This window comes from Dioscorea cayenensis, chromosome 15, assembly GCF_009730915.1.
Source record: "Dioscorea cayenensis subsp. rotundata cultivar TDr96_F1 chromosome 15, TDr96_F1_v2_PseudoChromosome.rev07_lg8_w22 25.fasta, whole genome shotgun sequence".
NCBI classification, from domain to species: Eukaryota; Viridiplantae; Streptophyta; class Magnoliopsida; order Dioscoreales; family Dioscoreaceae; genus Dioscorea; species Dioscorea cayenensis.
In genome coordinates, this window is record NC_052485.1 from 23,344,584 (window position 1) to 23,367,596 (window position 23,013).

At 34.6% G+C, this 23,013-nt stretch overlaps 1 protein-coding gene and 1 long non-coding RNA gene across 8 annotated transcripts; one reads left to right on the forward strand and one right to left on the reverse strand.

Annotated features, from left to right (window-relative positions):
• Window positions 1-1,737: 1,737 nt before the first annotated feature.
• On the forward strand, window positions 1,738-15,515 carry LOC120277141. 6 transcript variants are annotated; one of them, XR_005541476.1, is made up of 6 exons: window positions 1,738-2,008; window positions 2,118-2,294; window positions 5,875-5,947; window positions 6,403-6,471; window positions 11,611-11,673; window positions 15,044-15,515. It is a non-coding gene; the product is annotated as an uncharacterized LOC120277141 (long non-coding RNA). The 6 variants fall into 6 exon arrangements; XR_005541478.1 differs by having other exon boundaries at window positions 1,738-2,017; window positions 5,875-6,471; XR_005541473.1 differs by having other exon boundaries at window positions 5,875-6,471.
• A 2,232-nt stretch (window positions 15,516-17,747) lies between these two features.
• LOC120277487 (chloroplastic import inner membrane translocase subunit TIM22-2-like) lies at window positions 17,748-21,184 on the reverse strand. Of its 2 annotated transcripts, none has more exons than XM_039284350.1 (5): window positions 20,900-21,184; window positions 19,703-19,767; window positions 19,449-19,521; window positions 19,301-19,354; window positions 17,748-18,187 (listed from the first exon to the last, which is right to left on the reverse strand). In XM_039284350.1, exons 1-5 carry the CDS (start codon window positions 21,075-21,077, stop codon window positions 17,949-17,951), a joined length of 609 nt encoding a protein of 202 aa, XP_039140284.1. In that variant the 5' UTR covers window positions 21,078-21,184; the 3' UTR covers window positions 17,748-17,948. The 2 variants fall into 2 exon arrangements, with proteins under 2 accessions (XP_039140284.1, XP_039140285.1); XM_039284351.1 differs by lacking the exon at window positions 20,900-21,184 and adding an exon at window positions 20,264-20,893.
• Window positions 21,185-23,013: the final 1,829 nt, after the last annotated feature.

Consider the following 23,013-nt stretch of genomic DNA (forward strand, 5'->3'; position numbering starts at 1 on the left):
GTTGTAGAATCTTTGATCTCAAAATTTCTTGAAATGCTTTGTTTAAGGTTTTAAATAGCAAGATTTTGCTTCTAATTTGTTATATTATGCATTATGCTCTAGAATCTTTCATCTCAAATTTCTTGACATGCTTTATTTAAAGTTTTAAATAACAAGATTTTGGTTCCAATTTGTTATATCATGCATTATGCTTTAGAATCTTTGATCTCAAATTTCTTGGCATGCTGTATTTAAAGTTTTAAATAACAAAATTTTGGTTCTGGTTTGTTATATTATACGTTGTGCTCTAAAAATCTTTTTCTTTAAATTTCTTAACATTTTGATAGATCATGTTATAGTAGAGTCATGTACATGCTTTTATGTTCATTGACTTGGATTATCAATATATGCATTCCAATTTGTGAAAGCTAGACGCACCTATGATCATCTTCCTCAAGTGGCATAATCCAAGTATGAATATATTCTTTGTTTTCTACTTATATAAGAGCCTATTTTTATTTTGCATTTATTGTCTTAAATTTCTAGTTGACTCTTAGATATTTGGGGGGATTTTTGGTCTTATGATCTTTAAGGAATGGTTAACTTGCAATAATGATCAATTGGTCCAATTTACGAGCAATGATGGTCTTCATTAGGATATTATAGGACAATTATGACTTTCTTCTTGCCTTTGTTTTTGCATGAGAGGTTTTTCTTTTTTACATCATATGTTGTTTAAAATTTTTACTTATCTCATAGGGCAAGATTTATGATGTCATGATTTTTTTTTCAATTAGTTCCTTGTCTGTTTTTCTAATAGCTTCTCTTGTTGACTAGCTAAAGGTATTGAACCATACAATTGTTACACAGCCTAAAGTTGCATTGTCTTTTAAACGCATACTCCCTGGAACAACCATATTCTTTTTGGTTTGATTCTAATTGTTTTAAAATTTATTATTTCCATAACTTGTACTACTAGCGAGCATGGCGTAATGTGTTTAATTTTTAGAGGGTAGATCATAGCAGGGTATTTTTCATGCCTCTTGAATCTACCGTCCTTGTCTTTGTTTAAGCAAAATGTTGAAGCATATATATATATATATATATATATATATGTATGAAAAAGATATATAAAATGACAAAAAGAAGACTTCTTTGTCCTAAACTCTTAACTTGTAATTTTTTTTGTTATTTATTATAAAACCCATGTTTTAATCATATTTATACATGAAATATTATCTTATTTTACAAATAAAGTCATTTTTCATACAAGTTTATTTTTATTTTATTCTATATTTATTAAAATTATATATATATATATATATATATGTGTGTGTGTGTGTGTGTGTGTGTTTTATTTTTAAATCTGGGTGACTCAAATTGTAAGAAACAAAAAAAAAATCTTAATTATATATACTGTATACACAGTGCATACTTCTCAAATTTCAGCAGGGGCAATTGTTCCCATTGGCCAATCCGTCCCTGGCAGATAGACCGAGATGCACAACTAGAGAAGGGTGGCTTCCAGAACATCATCATTTGGTAATTATTTCTCACATTCTTAGTTTTACGTTCTTTTTTTTTTAATTAGGTAATTTATTTTTTGAGAAATAGAGATAAATCGCTTAAAAAATTAGATATAAAAATAAAATAATGCAAAAAGTTTTTGTGAGAATGCTGGATTTGTCTGATTTTGAAAAAATAAAGAGGTTTTTGGTTTTTGCATACTCTTTTACATGCGGCGACCAATGAGGCTTCCCAAAATTAGATATAAAATAAGTGAAGATGCTTGAAAATCAACTAGTTTTAGTTGCCCTCATTTTTGTGTTTAGGGTGTAGGGGCTGGCGTCCTCAAGCTCAGGTTTGGAGAAGTCTCTCTCTTTGTCAACCCTCGGTGCAAGGCTTTTCTTTCATCTCTGATTTATTTAAATGGTGCCTTTGACCTGCTATCTAGCATTCTAAAGCAACCTCATGAAACCCTAGATAACATTAGTGGAGATTTGCAGGCTATTTCGTTATCATTTCTTTGGTAGATGATGTATAATCTTGAGATTTTGTTGTCTATTGCTTGTTTTGCAAATATATTACTGATCTTGGAACCCCAAATCTGAGAACTAGTTTCCTGCTTTTACTGACAGAGTTGCAGGAATTGGCTACTTCTAGGATCTCTTCAAAGCCTTGTCACCTGTAAGGAACAACATCTTGGCTTTGTGAATCACAGGGTTTGGCAGGTGAATCTTCCTAGCCTTGGTGGAGGTTGGGTTTCAGAGGTCATGTACTCAGATTATTGGAAGTAGGTGATGGGAGATCATAAGGTGAGTTTGTTATTCTATTTGAAACCCCAAATTTGGGAAGGCGCTCTAATGATTCTTTGTTGTAGTCTTTTATGTTGCAAATCTGAAAGCTTTGATCATTTCTATTGTTGTTATTATTCATATAGTTCTAAGGAGTTCAAATCCAATAGAGATTTGCTAATGCCAGCATTCTTTTATCTCTGTTTTGCAATTTTAATTTTTCATGTCTCTATCTTGATTTTTGACAGTTATTGAATTTGAAAAAAGTAATTTTGCTGATTTGTGCTGCTGTCTATTAGGTTTGAAGTATTGGCTTCTTTAATTATTTCAATTCCAGTTATACATAGTAGTTCTTGGGTTTCTATTTCTTGTTTCTATCTTGATTTTTGACTGTTAATTATTTTGCAACCCCATACGAGGGAAGTCATTTTGTACCTGTTTGTGCTGCTGTCTATTAGGTTTCAAGTATTAACTGCTTTGATTATTTCAAGTCCAGCTATACATACTAGTTCTAAGGTTTTAATCTCTATTTCTGTGAACTTTTTATGTGGGTCTAGGGTGAACTCAATATCAGATCCATGCCATGAGTGGGAACTATGATAGTGTATAAGTTGGTTTTTAGTAGTTTATTTGATATCATTGTGTTGCTAGTTCATTTGCTCTCAATTTTATATATGCGAGACACACACCTGACAGCAAATTTTCAATCAGGACTGCAGATGAAGGATCTTGGCTATTAGGATTTGGTTGAATTTTTTCAGTATTGTAACAGTTGCAACTCCAATTAATAAGCACATATTAGTTTCATTGTGGACACCAAGTTGTCTCTCATGAATTATTTCCTAAAGACCTCATTTATGAATTTTGTCATTTATGACTGGCATACTTCTTTGCCCCCATTGTGTGCTATTGCCATCGTTATGTGGACCTTGTGTACTTGACCGCTTAAGCTAACTTATATTTATAAATATTCTTGCCAAGAACAATCAGATTAATTTCCAAGAATTCAGTATTGAACTTTGACGAGGGTATTTTTTTTGCAGTAAGAGGTTACAGTTGCCCATTTTCTTCTACTTGATATTGAATTGCTTTGTCCATGCTACTTCAGATCCTTCGTTTCATTCTACCATTAATGCCTTCTTAAAGTAATTTTAAGCTTTTCTAAGTAAGATGGCCTGAATTTATGTTGCAATTATTCTTTGTCTAGTAATAGCTTCGAGCTTGACACCAATCTTAATTTTCAACCTAGGAAAAGAGTCCCCTTGCTCCATATCAAACATCTGAATTAGTTTATCAATGCTATTTTCTATCTTCTTTTGATCTTGTTGTTCGTTTTTATGGAAGTATCTTTTTGTTGCCTCATATTCTTTGTGTTTTGACAAAAGTTAGTTGTAACTTTTGTAAAGGTGAGTAGAAATCAGAAAGAGGTTATGTGGATGATACTGAGCTTGGTAGAATTAAATTTTTTTTGTGCATAGGCTCTATAATTCAAGATGATAGGAACTTATGAAAGATGTCATAAATTGGATTAATGTAGGCTAGGAAAAATAGAAGGGGCCTTTTGGAGTTTTATATAATTCTAGAATACTTTTTAGATTGAAAGACAAGTTTTGTAGAATGGTTGTTATGCTAGTTATGATATACGGGTCAATGTTGTGTTGTTAGGAAACAACCTACTCTGAGAATTGACGTGGCTGAGATGAGAATGTCGAGATGGATCAAGCATCAAGGTAAAACATGTGCCTTAGAGTGACTCTCTAACGTCGGCCATATTCGAGGCTTAGAGGCATCTAGGCTGGAGGCTAAGATGCAAGGCACGCCTTATCAATAATATTGTGTGGAAGGAAAGAACTTGTGTAGCCGACCGCAAATAGTTTGGACTAACGGCTTGTTATATATCACATAGATGATTCAAACATGGCCAATTTTTTATTCTAGATTTAGGAAATAATTAAACATTGACATAATTACACATCAAGGTTTATACATTAATGTGAATAATAATTATGTGCTAATGCCATGGCCTTGAATTTTGTATTGTAGAGAACTTATGCCCCCATAAACTCAATTTCAAATAACAAGAAGTGAAATTTGCCAGTTTAATGGTTTTATTTCAAGCTGATATGACATGGCCAATTTTTTGTTCTAGATTTAGGAAATAATTAAACATTGACATAATTACACATCAAGGTTTATACATTGACATAATTACACATCAAGGTTTATACATCAGTTTAATGGTTTTATTTCAAGCTGATATGACATGGCCAATTTTTTGTTCTAGATTTAGGAAATAATTAAACATTGACATAATTACACATCAAGGTTTATACATTAATGTGAATAATAATTATGTGCTAATGCCATGGCCTTGAATTTTGTATTGTAGAGAACCTATGCCCCCATAAACTCAATTTCAGATAACAAGAAGTGAAATTTGCCAGTTTATTGGTTATATTTCAAGCTGATATGATGCTTATGCATGCCAAAGCGGCTTCCCATAAATAGCTGAGATGGTGAGGAGGAGTCAGGATTGAAGTATCCCAACGTTCTTTCTGCCAGACAGGTTAGCTATGTTAATTTTGAGAGCCAAGTGTAGTGTGGTGTAGTAGTAGGCACTTCTAGGCCCCTTCCCGGCTACTGGATCACTCCAGTGCTTCGGGGGGCATGGAGTACATAAGGTGAGCTACACCAATTGTTAAAGAGACTAACATACCCAGGTTAAGAGATAATTGAGCATGCCTGGCTCTGTTGCTTTCTATATTTATTTATCTCGTCTATAATTAGCAATCGCAAAGTTTTTATATGATACAATCAAGTAGGGGAAATGATCGTTGTGTTTTGGTTTTTGTATTCCTTAATAAGGAATAATGTGATGCTTATCCTTGGTACGCCGGTTCTCCACCTTGGCATAAAAATGATCTACCACTTGTTCATCTGTGTCTTGGGTTGATGAGGACTTCAATGGAGAGCCTAATGGTGAATTGTTGTGTCGGATGCTTTTTATCATATTAATCAATTTAAATCAACTTTATATTCAGATAGGCTAGGAGATGATATAATATAACATGCTCATCGACATCTTATCTGGGTTTGAAAACTTACAATGTTAGAACAATATAGTAGTTTGACTGTTGCTTTGAATTTGAATTCAGTATAGAATTTACAACAAAAAAACAGTATAATGCTGATTATTTCAAACTGGTTTTTAGATGTTGGAACTTAGATTTTTTTATCCCATGGTTATTTTCAAACTGGTAAGTTTCACTTTAGTGGTAGTGGTTCATGTGAAACTTAGATTAGATGTTCTTGAGCTACTTCTGTGTAAAGACACAAACGACTGAATTGTACTTACACTTAAATATTTACTTAAATTTCTTTTTATTTCCTATTGCATGTGATACTTATAATATTTCTTATGCTTTGATCTAATAACACAAAACCTCCCCTTATGATGTTTCTTCACTATCATATAACCTTTTTCGGAAAATGTTTACTTGGCAAATGCATGTTTTGGTCCATGAAAACTAACTTTGTTACTTTGCTCAACGTCCTGGTTTCTATGGTCCAAATTATTTTCAGAACTACATTTGTTTTACAGATTCTTTGCACTTCTGGAACACGTTATCTGCAAAACCATTTGAATTAGGAACTGTTGACGAGGAAACCAAATGGTGGGAGATAAGTTAAAGTTCCAATTTACAGTTTACTTATTGCAGCCTAATCTAATCATGACAGAAGATGTGGTTTGTGCTAATTAACTACATGGACCTAGAGTGTGTTTTGGTTCGGGGTAATTAGGTGTAAAGTGAGAATTGGCTTTCCATAACTTGATTTTTACATGCCAAGAGTATTTTGTATATAATTGGGTGCTTCTCATTGTTATTGATTTTTAATGTGGTTTGGTTTTAAATATGTTTGCTAGTCATTTGTCTGCTAGTTGAGTTGCTTTTTGTGATTGTGTTCATTATTTGTTTGATTTTCTCATTCAATGACTTATCTGCTACCGTAATTTAGGGTCATTCGTGCCGGATGGCATATGAATGATGTTTACACGAGGTTTCCTTGGTTTAAATGATGATATATTTAACCCAAATCCAATAACACTTCTTTTGCAATTGTTCTCCAGAAATGCAAAAGCAGTCAACACTGTGGTTGTGAGAAATTGTACAAGGGATGAGGGCCCTGTAGTTTGTAGGTAAGTGTTGGTAGATCTATGCTCTTGTTTTCCTTGCATCAGCTAGCTTGGCTTTTTGAAATGTTGCAAGTCTTCTGAATGATATTTAATTTCATAGGGCTATTCTCTTGGTATTATGCGATATATGCAACCTTCTTAACTGCCATTCAATGTTTGGTGTCTTCTTTCATAAAATGAGTTCCTTATTGAGATATTCCGAAGATTACAAAGATATCCTTATAGATATGATGCAGATTTGATTTAGTTGATTTTGTTCCTATTTATATCAGATTTGATTTCTATAGATAGTGATAGCCTAATTTTATGAGATTTGCTGTCAGCTTTGTTTTTTTTTAATTTTTGGCTTGTTGTATCTATATATTCATGTATCTTTTGTACAGTGAAATTAATATGATACACATATTCTTCAATCTTTTTTCTTGGTTTCAAGTTGGTATCAGAGAGCCAGGTTCTAAGGGTCAGAAGTCTCAAGAGCCTTAGTCATCCAAGGCTCATTCACTCATGCTCCGACGACTTCTCTGCCAGCGTTGCCATGCTCATCTGCATCTCCTAACTCTATGGTGACCCAGTTTCATTATGAGTTTTATATTGGGTCCTAAGCCTAAGAACATAAAACAGAATGTGTTATCTGACAACGAGTATAAGGAGTTTTTGCAATAAAAGACGTCACAGGCCTCATCCTCAGCCATAGTTGCTCATACTTGAAATTCTATAAGCTGTCTCTCTCAATCCTCGTCTGTTGGTTCATGGATTTTGGACTCTGATGCTTCCGATCTTGTAGTTGGTAATCCTTCTCTTTTCTTAACATTAACCCAACTCAAAACTCCTCATCATATTCCTCTTGCAAATGGTCAAAAGCTAAAGCTAGTACTAGCTATTCTTTTTTTAACTCTTGCAAATGGATTTTGGACTCTGATGCTTCTGATCATGTAGTTGGACTCTTTACAGCACCAATGGAGTCAGAGTCTATTTCTTCAATACTAGCTATTCGTTATCTTACCCTGGTAGTTCCATCTAGTTCACCCGTAGACAAGTTAGATCTATCAGGGCCTCTTATTTTTTGTCCTCTAATAACGTATCAGCGTTGTCCGCATCAAGTCCACGTCAATGCACCTCGTACAGAAAGCTTAGGTAACTCATCTCCTATCTCTGTCCAATCTCTTACTCCAGATCCCACTGAATCATCGATGATCTTCCCACTGCACTTCATAAAGGTCTACGTTCTACTCGCAATTCTCATTTTATTTATAATTCAATTAGTAATCATCGTTTATCTCCTTCGCATTATACCTTTGTCTTTACTATTTCTTCCGTCACAGTTCCTAAGTCTCTACAGGAAGCTCTTTCTCACCCAGGTTGGCGACAGACTATGATTGATGAGATGACAGTTTTAAAATCTAACCAGACATGGACCGTTGTTCCTTCTCCTCTTTGGAAATCTATGTCTCTTGGTTTATACTATCAAAGTTGGTCCAAATGGAGAAATTGATAAGTTGAAAGCTCGCTTGGTGGCTAAGGGCTATACCCATGTGTTTGGCCTTGATTACAGTGATACTTTCTCCCCTATGGTAAAATGGCCTCTGCTCGTCTCTTTCTTTCTATGGCAGCCATGCGACCATGGTCATGATACCAATTAGACATCAAAAATGTGTTTCTCCATGGAAACTTAGAAGAAGAAATATATATGGAGCAACCACAGGGTTTTGTTGCTCAGAGAAGTCTCGTGGTTATGTATGTCTTCTTGTCAAGGCTTTATATGGTCTCAAACAATCCCCTCGAGTGTGGTTTGTGAGATTTAGTGCAATTATCCGGCTATTTGGGATAATTTGGACTGAAGCAAACCACTCCATGTTCTATAGATGCTACTCTAACAAATATATTTATTTGGTTGTCTGTGTTGATGATATAGTTATCACACATGATGATCATGATGGGATTACAGGACTGGAATATCTCCTAATCCGTCATTTTTAAACAAAATATCTAGGTCAATTATGATATTTTCTTGGAATTGAGGTAGTCAGTCAAAGGCAAGAATTGCTATATCACAAAGAAAATATGCTTTGGACATTTTGGTGGAAACTGGCATACTGGATTGCATACAATTGATACTCCTATGGGTCCAAATGTCAAGCTTCTAGCAGATCAGTGGGAGTCCTTCCTAGATCCACGAAGGTATCGAAGGTTAGTTGGAAAGTTGAATTAGTTGGCGAGGACGAGGCCAGAATTTCATTTGTTGTAACTGTTGTCAGTTAGTTTCTTAATTATCCTTGTGATAGTCATTGGGATGTTGTGGTTAGGATTTTTTGAGATACATTGAAGGATCTCCTGAAAGAGGTTTATGATATGTTTGGATTGAGGGTCGGCGAGGGAAAGTAAAGTAAAGCAAGAGTTTTGGAGGGTCAGAGTCGGTTCTTCCCTCGTTTGGATTGATATTTTTAATTTAACGAAGGGAAAGAAAGAGTTAACTCTGACCTTCCGAAACTCTCCGAAAACCCCTTTTTCCTGCCCCCCCCTCCCGATTTGGGGTGCCGGGGGAGGGAGAACCTCTTAAAGATTTTAAAATTTTTTAAAATACCTTATTACCCTTAATTTTTTTAAATTAATTACATAACAGCACTTCATAAGTTTTTTCTTTCACTTTTTTCAATCTAATTTTATTTTAGTCAAGTATTCACATGACACCCATCGCAAATCTTTGTTTTTATGTATTACTTTTTTGTGTACTTATTTTTTTATCTGTTTGTTTATGTTGTGTTTTTTATTTCTCAATTCATCCTTAGAATAATTTATCTTAATAGAATTCTATTCTTAATATAATTCTATTGTTATCCAAATTTTATTTGAAGTACAAATAAAATTAAAATTTATTTTTGAGTGAGAAAAAAAACTAATAATTATCTAATTCAACATGATTATTATGCTATGAATTAAAATATTAAAATAGGTTTATTAGCAATATGATAAAGTGATCTTGTGATGATCCATATAAAATTGTAGGAGGAATTTGTCTTTAAATCCTAATTAAGTAATTTGGTGCTGCATAATTGAGAGAACTATTCTAAAAATAGTTAGAAGCTACTTTGGATCCACACGCCTAATTGTTCATACGTGGTGCTACATAGGATAACGTGATATTCAAAAGGTAGGTTGTTCTTTCAACTATAGATTCTGATGACTAATAATTTGTTTGTATTTTAAAAAATTGATGTTTGGGAAATATATAGTTTGGTCTCACTTTTATCTTTGACTTTGCTTTTGTCTTCTTTATGCAAATATTATATGGCTATATGATAGACAATAGTTTATTTGTTCTTCAAATCTCTGAATAATTTATCTTCTTTTATAAATTATATGATTAGACATTAATGCATGTATTTAATTAGAAATAAGTAATTTTTTATTTAATAATATGGGTATAATTGGCAAATCATATTATTATATATCCTTTTCTTTCCCTTCCGTAACCAAACAAGATTTATTAGAGAACTCTCCTTTCCTTTCCCTCCATAAAATTTGTCTATCAAACGAAGGTTGAACCCGTCCTTTCTTTTCCCTCACTTTCCCTTCCTTTTCCTCCCCTTCTCTCTCCTTACTTTCCCTTCAACTTTTGAATCCAAACACTAGGTTACTGTACACAAACACTAGGTTAGTGTACAGAGATAGAGGTCTTTGTGATATTGTTAGTTATACAGATGCAGATTGGGCAAGTTGCCAAACCGGTAAACAATCCGCATCAGGATATTGTGTCCTTATTAAGGATAATTTGAACTCCTGGAAGAGTAAGAAGCAAAATGTTGTTGCTAGGTCCAATGCGGAGGCCAACTATCGAGCTGTGGCTGTCACCACATGTGAGCTTGTATTACTAAAACGACTTTTCGGGGAATTACGTTTCTGTGAAGTGCACTCTATGCATCTCATTTGTGATAACCAAGCAACCTTACACATTGCATCCAATCCAGTCTTTCATGAGCAGACGAAGCATATTGAGATTGATTGTCATTTTATATTTGAGAAGGTTATGCCGGAGAAATTATTACATCGTTGGTTGGTTCTAATAAGCAGTTAGCAAATATTTTCACCAAGTCTCTTCGAGGACTGAGGGTAGGTTACATATGTGGCAAGCTTGATGCATACATTCTATATGCTCTAGCTTGGGTAGAGTGTGGAGATATTACCAAGATGACCGAGATATTCCTAGAGATATAATACATATTTGATTTAGTTGATTTTGTTTCTATTTATATCATATTTGATTTCTATAGAAAGTGATAGCCTAATTTTAAGAGATTTGTTGTCAACTCTGTTATTTCCTTATTTTGGTTTTTTGTATCTATATATGCACGTATCCTTTGTACAGTTAAATTAATGAGAAACACACATATTCTTCAATCTTCTCATCTAGTTTCAAGTCTCTACATAAGCTATCACATGTAAGAATTTCCTTTTTTGTTAGGCTCTCAAATGATATTGGGAACCTATCTAATTTTAGCATTAGTTTTTATATGGATTAAAGCCACCAATGGCCTTTGAATGGCGAAGTATGTCATTCCATTGTTTAGAATTTTTTTGTATTTTCTATCAAAATAAATCCGTCAATGACTCTTTATCTTCTTTATTATTATTATTATTATTATTACAAATAATACAAAATACACTTTAATGGTGATCAGTGGCTTTTATTTTCTAGAAAATATAAAATAACTCTAATTAATGACGTGGTACGCTTTGCCATGTTAATGCCATTTTTTTTTAAAGGTGACATGGCAAAATGTACCAAGTTGCTCGATTATCCCAAATGTCCACTCCAATACCAAACTAACAACCTGGTAGGCAAAAAGCCCAAAATGAACATTTTCTTAAAGTTTGGGTCCGAAAGTTTCATTTAGTTTAGAAGTCGAACCCCATAGTTTAGGGGCCATTGGTGGTTTGATCCTAAGATCAACCGAAAGTGTAGTTTTACTTTATATTCATGTTTGTCCGCTTGTTGCATGCTCTAACTATGCATCCTTATCATAAGAATTATCTTACTGCTGGCTTGTGTTTACAAAGTCAAACCATTGATGATCATACAAGTGGACTCTGTTTCTGCTGTTGAAAACAGATATCATCATCACTAACCATTACTTGTTTTGAAAGATTTCTTTGAAGATACGCCCTCTTTGCAGCTATTGCCATTGACAGCCATTTGTCTGCTAAGAGGTTTGTTATTTCTTTATTTATTTTTGTGTTTTATACTTCTGAAGTGCCTAGTATTTTATGCTTCGAAATTTTATATTATTCTTGAAGAACCATGTAGGATTAAAATGATGGGTAATATAGTCTCAAACTCTGATGCAATTATGTCTCCAGAGCGGGAGACCTAGTTCCATTATCTTTCTTTTCCTTTTTTTTTTTTAATTGTTTAGCTTTGATGTGAGATATGTCCTTTGTTATTGTGTATGTGCTTTCTTGCAAATTAATACTGTTCTTATCAAGCATATTTACAAGATGGAAGAGAAATCAGTTGCCTGTTTGTGGCATCAAAGAATGAGCTACATTGCCTTTTTTTAATTTTTATTTTTACTAATTTTTGGCTTATCAGCCAGATGTTATCCTTCAATCTTATATACTTTTCGGGTTCTGAGAACCAAATTTAAGCAATTGATTGGCAAAAGTACAAGGATTTATATTTCGAACTGCTTTCTTCAGCCATGCTTCAGTCTTTGGACATCTAATCTATTAAAAGTCTTATATTGTTTTTTGTCCAGTCAACATTATTTTTCACTGGTAAGTACTTAACTTGGTCTTTGTGTTTGCATTTCGAAAAAATATAGACACAACTCATGCATGATGACTATTTTGAGGTAAGTGAGATTTGGTCTCTACACATACCATATGCTTGCTGAAACAGACTTTTCTTAGTTTCTTATCATCCATTCAAATAACTTTTGATGTTGTGGAAGTACATGTAGTTTAACCTGTCTTTGACCCTTGATCAAAACTACTTGATGCCAATGCTTGAGCTTTTAGTTTTTTTTATGCAAAAAATGGATCGGGGCTTAAATATTTGTACAAAGCGACAATTTCAGTGATAGGTTATGCATTATGTAGCTTGATTACTTGAAAATGATCTGACAGCTAGATTAGAGGACTTGATGCTAATGTCAAGTGGTGAGTGTAGAGAAATGATCTTTGAGATAGATTCTGTGCATTGTAGTTAGATTACTAGAAAATAATCTAACAACTATGCAGGATGATTTGTTGTTAATGTGAAGTGGATAATTGTAGTATTTGCATGCTTCAAATGGCAATGTGTTTGGTTTTTGGATGATAAAAAATATTAAATAAGTTGGCCTGCATACTGTAGTTTGAATGTTAGAAAATAACCTAACAGCCACATGAGGGCACTCGACGCTTTTGTTAAGTGGATGGTTGTAGAGAAATAATCTCTAAGATTCTACATACGATTAGATTATTAGAAAATAATCTGACAACTACATCGGAGGAATTGTTGTTAATGTCAAGTGGATGTAGTATTTGCATACATCAAATAAAAATGTGTCTGTTTTTGGATAATAAAAAATATAAAATAACTTGGCCTTAGCTTTTTTTCTTTTTGTCATTTGGTTGTTGAGCTGCAAGCACTGTTGAATGCTCTCATATTTTATTGGTATGTGCCGTCAAGTATCTTTGCATGTCTGCTTTAATTTGTTATTCTTTGAGATGCAGAATATGTATAATTAAGATATATGTTGATGATAGTCCCTAGAAAAGCTGAAATGCCAGACCAGGCCGCAGCTAAACAATCCCAACGTGTTAGATTTTTTCAGAGAGATATATTGAGGATATAGGCAGCTTATAAACTAAAAACTTAAAACATCACTGGATTGTTTTACGGGTCAGGTGAAGCTTACTTACTGCGGTAACCACCTCTTGCGTGAGTGAACCACCCTCATCTTTCTGATCCTCCCTCCTGTTATGTTTCCTACCTAGTTGGATCGGTGCTTCTTCTCTTCATGATTCAGGGAATTTGGCCTTTTATCCCAATGAGGGAAATTCAACTAGAAAAATCTGGCAATGGAACTTACGCACCGTCTTCAGTTCTGTCTTTCTTGAGTTTATATTGCAAAATAATTAACGGCATCATGAGCCATTAAATCTATATCTCGGTATAATTGATTAAATTCTCTTCCTAAACCAACAGTGGTTTAGCCTATTAGCACCAAGGTTCCCTACATGTAGGTAACCCAGCGTAAAACTTTCTATTGCGCAAAGTGAGGACGCGTGGTATATTTAGATAACCCGTACACACTTGGTTTGTCCACTTTATTTAGAATGCCGCACATGCACCTACTATCTATTTAGTTATTTTCATGTATGTATAATAGGATAAATTTGTATGATTGAGGCTAATAATAAATGTGTGGGAGGGGTTGTCCACATTATTATAAATATTAAAAAAAATTTGGTTCCTTCTTTGATGTTGGATGTTTTTAAAGTGGTGTTATATGTTGAAGGAATTCGGAGTATTACTTGAAAAAAGAAAAGAAAAGCATTTTCTGCAAACTTGCTTGTTCGTTGCACGCACATTTTACAATGGAAGAAATATGGCTTGTTTGTTAACGAATTTATTTTATACATTGTTTAGCTCGTGATATTCAAGATTATTGTATCCAAATTGTTACAGTTTATAATGATTGTTGGTTGATTATTTTCAAAGGTATATTTATGTTGTGCATAAAAATGGTATTATTATTACCAGGGGCGGAACCAAGGGAGGCTAGCTGGGGCTGAAACCCCCTCTCGGCGCTAGAGAGAATACTTTTTAAGCAACATAAGATTTGATTGTTTTCGATTTTTCTATACTTAATTTCATTAAAAATATAATATTTGGATATATATAAAAGTGTGGAATGTGGGTGTGCTTGAGTGGTTAGTGTGTTTATCCATAAGGTATGTGATTTCTTGACCCACCCAAGTTCAAATCCCATTTGGTGCATTTTTTTCACATTTTATTTTTTAATTTAAAAATTACTATTATTTCAAAAATTTTATAAAATAAATCTTATATACAAAATTTAGTAATTTAAAAAAGTTTGAATTGATCATGAGGCTTAACATATATGTTATAGTGTACCATATATGTTAGAGTGAAACAACAAAAAATTTTATAAACAATAGTTTGGTTGTTTGTAGTGAGAGGGATCAATTTTACCATATTTAAAAAAAATACAAACTTGAAATGTAATCTTATTAGTTGAATTATTGAAAATCTCATATATTTGCTATCGGTAATAATAAAATTTTAAATTATACTTTATATTTTTTTAATATGTGTATTCAAATTTTGGTTTTATTAGCATATTATTCTTCATTTAAAATAATTATTTTGTTGGATTATTTTTTACTTTTTTTTTTTTGTTTTGTCTTTAGGCTTCAGCCCCTCCTACCATCAAGTCCTGGTTCCGTCTCTGATTATTACCATGCATTTAGCTAATAATCCATCATTCATCATGCATTTTCTTAGCCTTTGTAATGATTTTTCCTTCTTTTTTGTACAAACTACTCCTTTTTGTTATTTTGTTTGAAGGCTGGAGCTGACCAAGAAATTATGTAGACTGAGGATTAGTTTCTGCAGGGCACACAACTCGCTTGTGGTCTGCGAAAAGTACCTGTGGTCTGTAAAGCTAACTGCGGCTCAACTCCTGTCACTGGCTATAAAAAGGCAACATGAAAAGATTTTTAGGGTAAGAAAGGCAGAGGGACAAGGTGGTGGCGGATAGGGAAAAGGAAAAGGAATTTTTGGAGACTCTGAAAAGGGCTGAAGAAGGAGAAGAAGGCTGGAGAACTGATGATCAGATCTTTGTGGATATCATAAGGAGTTTTCCAAGCCCTGTTGTACTGTGTCTCTGTATAACTTTTATTCTTCTTATTTTCCTTTGTAATTGAGACATGGAAGTGTAAAACCTCTCTTTAGGTTTGGGATTAGGTCAAAGTAGCAATTGTTTGATGTGTTGTTAATTTTGTATGGATCTTTTGTGCTTAAAGGTATATTTCTTTTAGTTGGCTTTTGATTTAAGTAACACAGCTTGTGTGTGAAAACCGTGCTTGTATTTTCTTAGAGACCAAGGTTAACGGAAAGGTTAACCAAAGTCTTGGAACCTCTTAAGTCACCCTGATTTTACTGAAAGGTAATTTTTGAGGGTTCATCATTTAATCATTGATCTTATTAGGGTTTTGAATGAGTTCATCTACCACAAAAGTAGGGGATGATCTTATCAAAATCAACTTGCTATCTCTTGAAAGAGTGACAAATAGCTAAGGATTAGTACCCTTCAAATGATCTACCCAAACCAAGTTCAGATCCAAAACACATCATTCATTTGCTCTTGTGGTGAGTTCACAAACCTAAGTTCATCCAAATCTAAATCGTAGTCCACACCCCTGCATCTCTGTATTCCTCATTTGTGTCCTTTTTCCTACTTTGTTGTTTTTATTTTCCCACCTTTTAATTGCCTAGATAATCTATTGCCAATAGATTAGTAATTGCACTTGGTCCTCAGGGATCGATAATTTATTTACTATTTGGCAAAATCGTGCTCTTGCGGTTATGCAACAATTTACAATTTAGTTGTTTGGTAAAGTGGGTTTAGACATGTTCAACCCACTTCATAGTTATAGTACGTAGACATAAACACGGGATGAACATACTCATGTTGCTTTCAAGCAACTCTTTGGAAATTGTAAATATTGTGCACGGACGTGTAGCTCCACACAAGTACTGTGTGGCTCTCATAAAATTGAGTCATGTTTATATTACTATTTATAGGCATGTTCTGATACACAGGCGTGTTAAAGACTGTAGCTCCTAGGAAAATTCTACAATGCCTCTATGTTGTTGTACATGAGTGTGTTGCAGCTCGTGTAACCCACACAAAACTGAAGTTACTATTTATAATACTGTATGAATTGTGTTTATCTACATTGGGCATGTCAAGGCGCGAAATTAGAGATTTTTAAAGCCTTAATTTCTTCATTTGTTCATTGAGAGATCCAAAAGAAGCTACAGAGAAGTCAAAAAAAAAAAAGGTGAGGCCCTAATCCAAGAGGCTTGTGAGAAGCAATCTAAGAGACATCTCCTTGTCATTTGAAGGAGGTTGGAAGCTAGGAGAAGAAAGGTTAAGGTACGTCAGAGCTCTTCTCATTTCTTACAATATTGGCCGAGTATTACAACGGTGAGAGATAAGCTTATAGCAAATTGGATCTTCTTTGAGATGTGTATTGTTGTTCAAATAAGGACTTCTCTTCATATTTAGTTTTAATTGGCTAGATCTTAAGCTCAAGATTGTAGCTTGAAGGTGAAGAACATTGTATTCACTAATTTCTTATACAAGAATACAATTTGGTATCTTGTGGTTTCCCTTTGCAGAGAAGGGTTTTTCCACAAGATTTGCCTACTTCAAAGGATTTCATCATTTTGTGGCTGGTTGAGTGGTTTGTTGCTATCTGGTTAAACATTGGAGGTTTGTTTCACTGTAGTATTGACAGGTTGTTAAGCACCTAACAACCGACACCCACGTAAATGGGTGATGCATATTGTTAGATTATTCCAATAATATCAAACTTTAAATAAATTTATAGATACGCAATTTGCAATGGGTGTGATGGTTCATTATCCTCAAAGGTATATTTGTAATTTAGTTATTTAAGGAAGGGTTTATTAATAATATGGTGTTTAATATGCTTAGTATTCATAAAAGTTTTAAAAGTTCTCCTTTGCGGTTTTTTATTATTATTATTATTTTATTTTTTTTTGAAGGAATCAAATGGTAACTTTATATGAAAAATATTCATTTAACGTTATTTTAATGAACCCAAATCGGTGATTTTCGCTATAAATTAATTTTAAAAAAAAAATAATTATTTAAAATATTATATTAAAAAAAATTATTTGTAGCCCTAGAAGTAACTGATTTTTGTAGTACTATTGTAAGATAAAACAGCATTTTCACCAAATCTGGAAGTGCATATAAAAGAAAATATGCCTTAAATTATAAAATAATTTTTTGTAGTCAAAAGCATATATGTTACAGAAGGTTTTTTTTACTTCAATTTATTTGTTTAAATAACTTAAATCCCTACTATTTGTATCAAGATTAATTATAAAACAATTTTAATATTTTTAAAAATATATCTGAAAAAATCACATTATGAAGCAAGATTTTATCATATAGACATTTGAGGCTTTATAATTGCCTAAACACGGCCAACACTCTAAACTCTAAATAACAGAATTGAAGAAAAGAGATTAATACTCCATGGAATTTGTTCCATCAATACTTGGATCTCTTAACAGAAGGATGCACTAAAATTCAGTTTCCAGAATCCAGTGGAAAAGTCATCCTGCCCAAAGATGTTTTAAAGTAAAAGAGAAACCCGGTTCCTAGAAAATCATTGATATAAGAGAATACGCATGAAGGGACCAAGATAGTTCCTCAGGGATGAGTAGCTCTTCTATACTTCTTTACAAATTCATGAAAGCAGGAAGATCCCCCCCTAACATGCAGTGGTAGAGGAAGTGTGAAAGGGGGAAGAACAAGTTCTCTGGTTCCATTGCTCCCACTTCCAGGTAAAAGAGACTGCGCCTGCGCCTCCTGCTTCTTATTAAGCCCTTCAAGCATAAACGAGAGAGCTCCAAAGCTGATGCAACTCCGTAGTAGAGCCTGTGGTGCTCCTGAAAGGAGAAATGGTGCGATTTGATACTACTCACACACATACACACAATTCTACCAGTCAATTTCACCTAGAATCCAATACTTTTACAAAATCAATCATTTAAGTTGCCCAGCCAAAATAAAAAATGAACGCAGAATGCATCTGTGCCATCGTAAGCCAAGTCCAGATGACTATCAAGAATATAAAATTTACTTATTCAATAGATCATGGAAATGGAATTCAAACAAAAAGCAAACGTCAACCATTTTGTGGTATATCTGAAAGTTGCATGAATGAATGATTGTGGTACTAATGCTTTACGACCGAAGTCGTAGCTAAATTATTCATTTCATTAAGTTGCCTACGAAATCCAATATAACCTCAAGCATTAGAAAGGAGGAAGATTATACCAGTCATGATCATTTATTGTGCATGAAATGATATACCATAATACCTAAGCAACAGATGGATTCACAAAAACCAAGAACAAGATAAATTGCAGAATAAAGCATTGAAGCTTATCCCAGTTTAATTGACCTATAGATGATTTGATATTATCCTTATTTGGTTCATTTGGTTAGTTTGATTCTGCTATTTTTGTTACTAGAATAACTCCATGATGTTTTTTTGGCTCTTGGTAACCTAGCGGATTAATTGCTGACTCTTCATAACCTTGCTATTTATTTTGACAAAATACTGGTTCAAATAGTATATACTTTGCGATCTATTGCACAAGGTGGACATTACGACGAGCTCCAAGCCTCCAACATGTTGTTAGCATGTGCTTATCTTGGTTTAGTGAATTAAGGTTTTTTCTACAACCTACAACTAGCTAACTATCATTTAGCAAAGATAGACAAGCCAAATAGAAAGATCGTATTCATCAATTAGCTAAAGTCATACTATTGAAAGCTAGTTGGGAAAAAAACAAATACATAAGGCTCATACTCGGAACAAGTGTTGTGCTAAGAAATTTAAGCTATTGTAAGGGGGTAAAGCCAGCCTTCTAAGGCAGAGTATAGATTTTTGGGCAAAATTAAAATTACCTTTTACCTTCTACTGAAGACCACTCAGGAAGCAACAATACGCTCATAACAACGATGATCATGCTATGCATTGAAGAATCAAATACCTGGGAAACTCATAACAAGACCTGTGCAGCAGCCTGCTACACCTGCATTAATGGCTGCAACATCCAATATCATTATCACCAACAGAGTGGCACATTTTACCCTTGTGTAGATTAGAAAAGCTGGCGTCAGATTGCTATTATGCCTTACCATCATCTTTTCCTCCAAGTTTCTTCAAGAAGCAAATTACCAAACTGTGAACTCCAGACAGAACTGTAAACGTCTGATATTATGAAGCAAAAGAATGCATCAAATATGAGGCCTTCCCACTAGAGAAGTTCGTCAGCACTCAGCAGAAACACAAAGGAAACAAGAACTTTGCCATTTTTCCAGGATGAAGAAACCCATGGTCCATCCAATTAGAGACATTAAACGCTATCATAAACAAAAAAAAAAAACATCACCTTGGCAGCAGAACCAGCATCAGGAAGGGATCCTCTTAATCCCTTCTTTTTCAGCAAACCGGAACCTGAAACAATTACATTGAAAAAAGTGGAAATATGTTAAGTCATGTGACGGGTTAATGATCAAGTGAAGTCCATGAATCGATGATGGAGTGACAACTTAAATGAAAATTAACATGGAAAACTATAATGGAAATTGAAGAGCTTGAAAAGGTTATTGGCCCTTTGTTATAGCCTGCATGCAAAGGCCTCAAAACAAAATTCCATCAAGATCTATCTAGGTCTTCGATTATTTTATTGGACTTTTTTTGCTTTCAAGATTCGCCTTCAGTTATTATAATAGGAAATGTCCTAACATAAAACAGATTATACTGAATGCCTTGTTAGTTGTTCAGCTAAGTATCCTGGAAGGGGGGAATAGTAATTGCAAAACTAACTCTATAAAGTAATACTTGTATAAATAGATTGGATGACAAGATTTTACGAATTGTATCAGACCGCTCCTGCTATTGGATTATGTTTGCGACGCCAGAAAGGATCACCTCACAAAGGAAAACCAACCTAAACTCCCTAAAACTACCAGCTCACTTGAGCAAGCATCTTTCTTTCCCATGACCATGCGGTACCTGCCAATTGATATAATAAAAAATTAAAAAAAAAAAAGAAATAATAATAAGCATCCTTTTGTGGCCAGTATGAGGAAATCATTGCATTCCAATCCTATCTATCCAAATCCTCAGTCAAATGGCTAAGACCCAATTTGTTGCCCAAACTGGACTCCTAGGAAGCAGCCGTAGGGAAAGGTTTTTTGGTGACTTGCTACTCTGTCTTCCTGATAAAATTATAGAAATATTCCATTGAATAATTCCTCTTGATTCGCGCCATCTGTATGGCTCTATGATTGGAGTCGCGCTTTTGTAGAACCTGAACCACACCGTGACTCATTAAAGGACGACTGAATTCTGCGGATACTATGGCCTTGGTCGAATCAACATGAAATGTGCCCATAATGCTACAATCAAAGCATTTTCGGCATGCCCGGATATGCAGAGAAGATCCAAATGGAGCGTCAAATTCGAACAATCAAACAAACAGAAAAGAAGGCAAAGGCTGTCACATGGGCCAGGTTGACCAACAAATAGCTGGAGCAAACCATGATGCGTGTGTGTGTGTAGAGAGAGAGAGAGAGAGAGAGACCGTAGCCAAAGACGGAACCTAGGGCTGCACCGGCGGCGAAGTCCCCAGGGAGCCTCAGCAAGCAGACCAAGGGTGCTCCGCCGGCGGATGGGACTAGACGATTAGCAGTGGGTACCTCTCCATCGAAATTGCAGTTGTCCTCCAGACCGTCGTCCACATCAGTCTCGGTGTTCACCATGGCACCTGTCAACCCCTGCTACAGCACCCACCACCAACGGGGCTGCGACACTCTAGGCCCTCTCCCCAAATCGAGCTTGTATCATTTAGAAATTATCTAGGTAGTCAGGATCAGACTGAACTTTTAAACCGGAGAAGGCCAAGGTTCAAAGGTCAAGAGGTCCAACCACGGTCGAACCGAATTTAATAAATAAAAATATAAAATAAAATATATTAATTATTATATTAATTTGAAAATAAAATACACAACCTATATTAATTTTTAAAACAAATAAATAACCTATCATACACGTATTCATACATGCATACATAACATTAAATCACATCTAAACGTTATTATGATCACAAATTATATACCATCCCCTCTAAGTCTCCAACAAGGAAGCCGGCGGCACTTGCAACACCACATCAGCCCCTTCACAATTCCTCTTCAAAAAATTATCACCAATTTCTTCATCACTGATGACTCTGCCTTTGCACGCACATGCAAGTGACCCAATATAAACGCTGTCCTTGACTCACACGTCACGTTCAACTCTTCAAGCTCATTTTCCACAGCAAACCGAAACTCGTGTTGTGGAGATGAGATCGGTGTAGACAAGACCAATGCCAGGGACTCGAGCAATGTCGAGGCTCTCGCCGAGTGCTAGAAGCCAGCCTAATGATACTTTGTTGTGGAGATCGAATTCGTGTTTCTTGACTATCGGTGCCGGTGCTTGATGGAAGAGAGATTCGGACTCGTGAGATATGTTTTGTGTCACCGCCGCAAGGATGGAGATTGGAAAAGAAACGAGGATTCATTCTTTTGCTTTGACTTGATAATAGATATTAGGGTTTTTGATTTTTAATTGATTGTTGAACCGGATGAACCGGGCTGGTTCATCCGGTTCACGGTTGAACCTGCCGGTTCATTCGGTTCAAGGCCGGTTTTTTATTAATCCGGTTTTATGTATTGAACCGAACCGGCCTAGTGCCCGGATCCGGTCCAACCCGGTTTTGACTACCTAGGAAATTATAATCGATGTCTAGGTGTTAATCTGGCCAGAGTAAAGAGTCCTTTTTGACTGCTGGCCAGCAATTAAATGCTATTATTTTTTTTAATTAGCAGAAAGGTCTCATGGTTCTTTGGAATCACAAAGGGCCTTAAAAAAAATTAAAATATCTGCTTAGTTTATTTTTTTAAATTAATTATTTTTATAAAATTATATATATTTATTTTTTATAAAATCTTATTCTCACCATTTCTTTTCTCTGACTCCTCCATTCTTTCCCTTGATGATTTCCAGTTTCTTCGCTGATAAACTCATTGGTATTGGGGGCTGGGATGCCGACGGAATGAGCTTGCCCAACTTTCTCATGAGTCTTTGCATGGTTCCCGAGAATGAATGAGCCCCTCACTAGCCAAGAAAGCTTATGTAGTTGATGAAAGCTTCCCCTGTTTTGGCAAGCCGCACAAAACCTCTTCGTAGTAAATCATGCTTCCCTAATCCCAACGAGCTATTGCTGGACCCTTGGGCCCAGTAAAATAGTTTTATTTTATGTTAAGTCATTGGGCTAGCCCTGTTTGCCCGGTCCAACAAAGGCCTTTGAAAATTTGAAAAAAAAAATACTAGTAATAACAAATAATTATTTAAAAAAAATGAAGAATGGCGTGGTATTTTTTATAAGCTTCAAAATTTATTGGATACTTCAAATAAAAAATATATCGAAATGATTGTGATATACAAAAAAGTATGCTATAAGAGGGAGGTCATGAGTTCAAATCCCTCCCGCTGTAGTACTGTTTCTCTACTGTTTATACACTATTTATCCGGAATTTTTATACTATTTTTATACTATACATATATTGTACATCTGAGCTTCAGTATTGTTCGATACTGTTTATATACATAAAAAAAGGGCGCTTGTCGCCTATTATTTAATATATATATATGCTA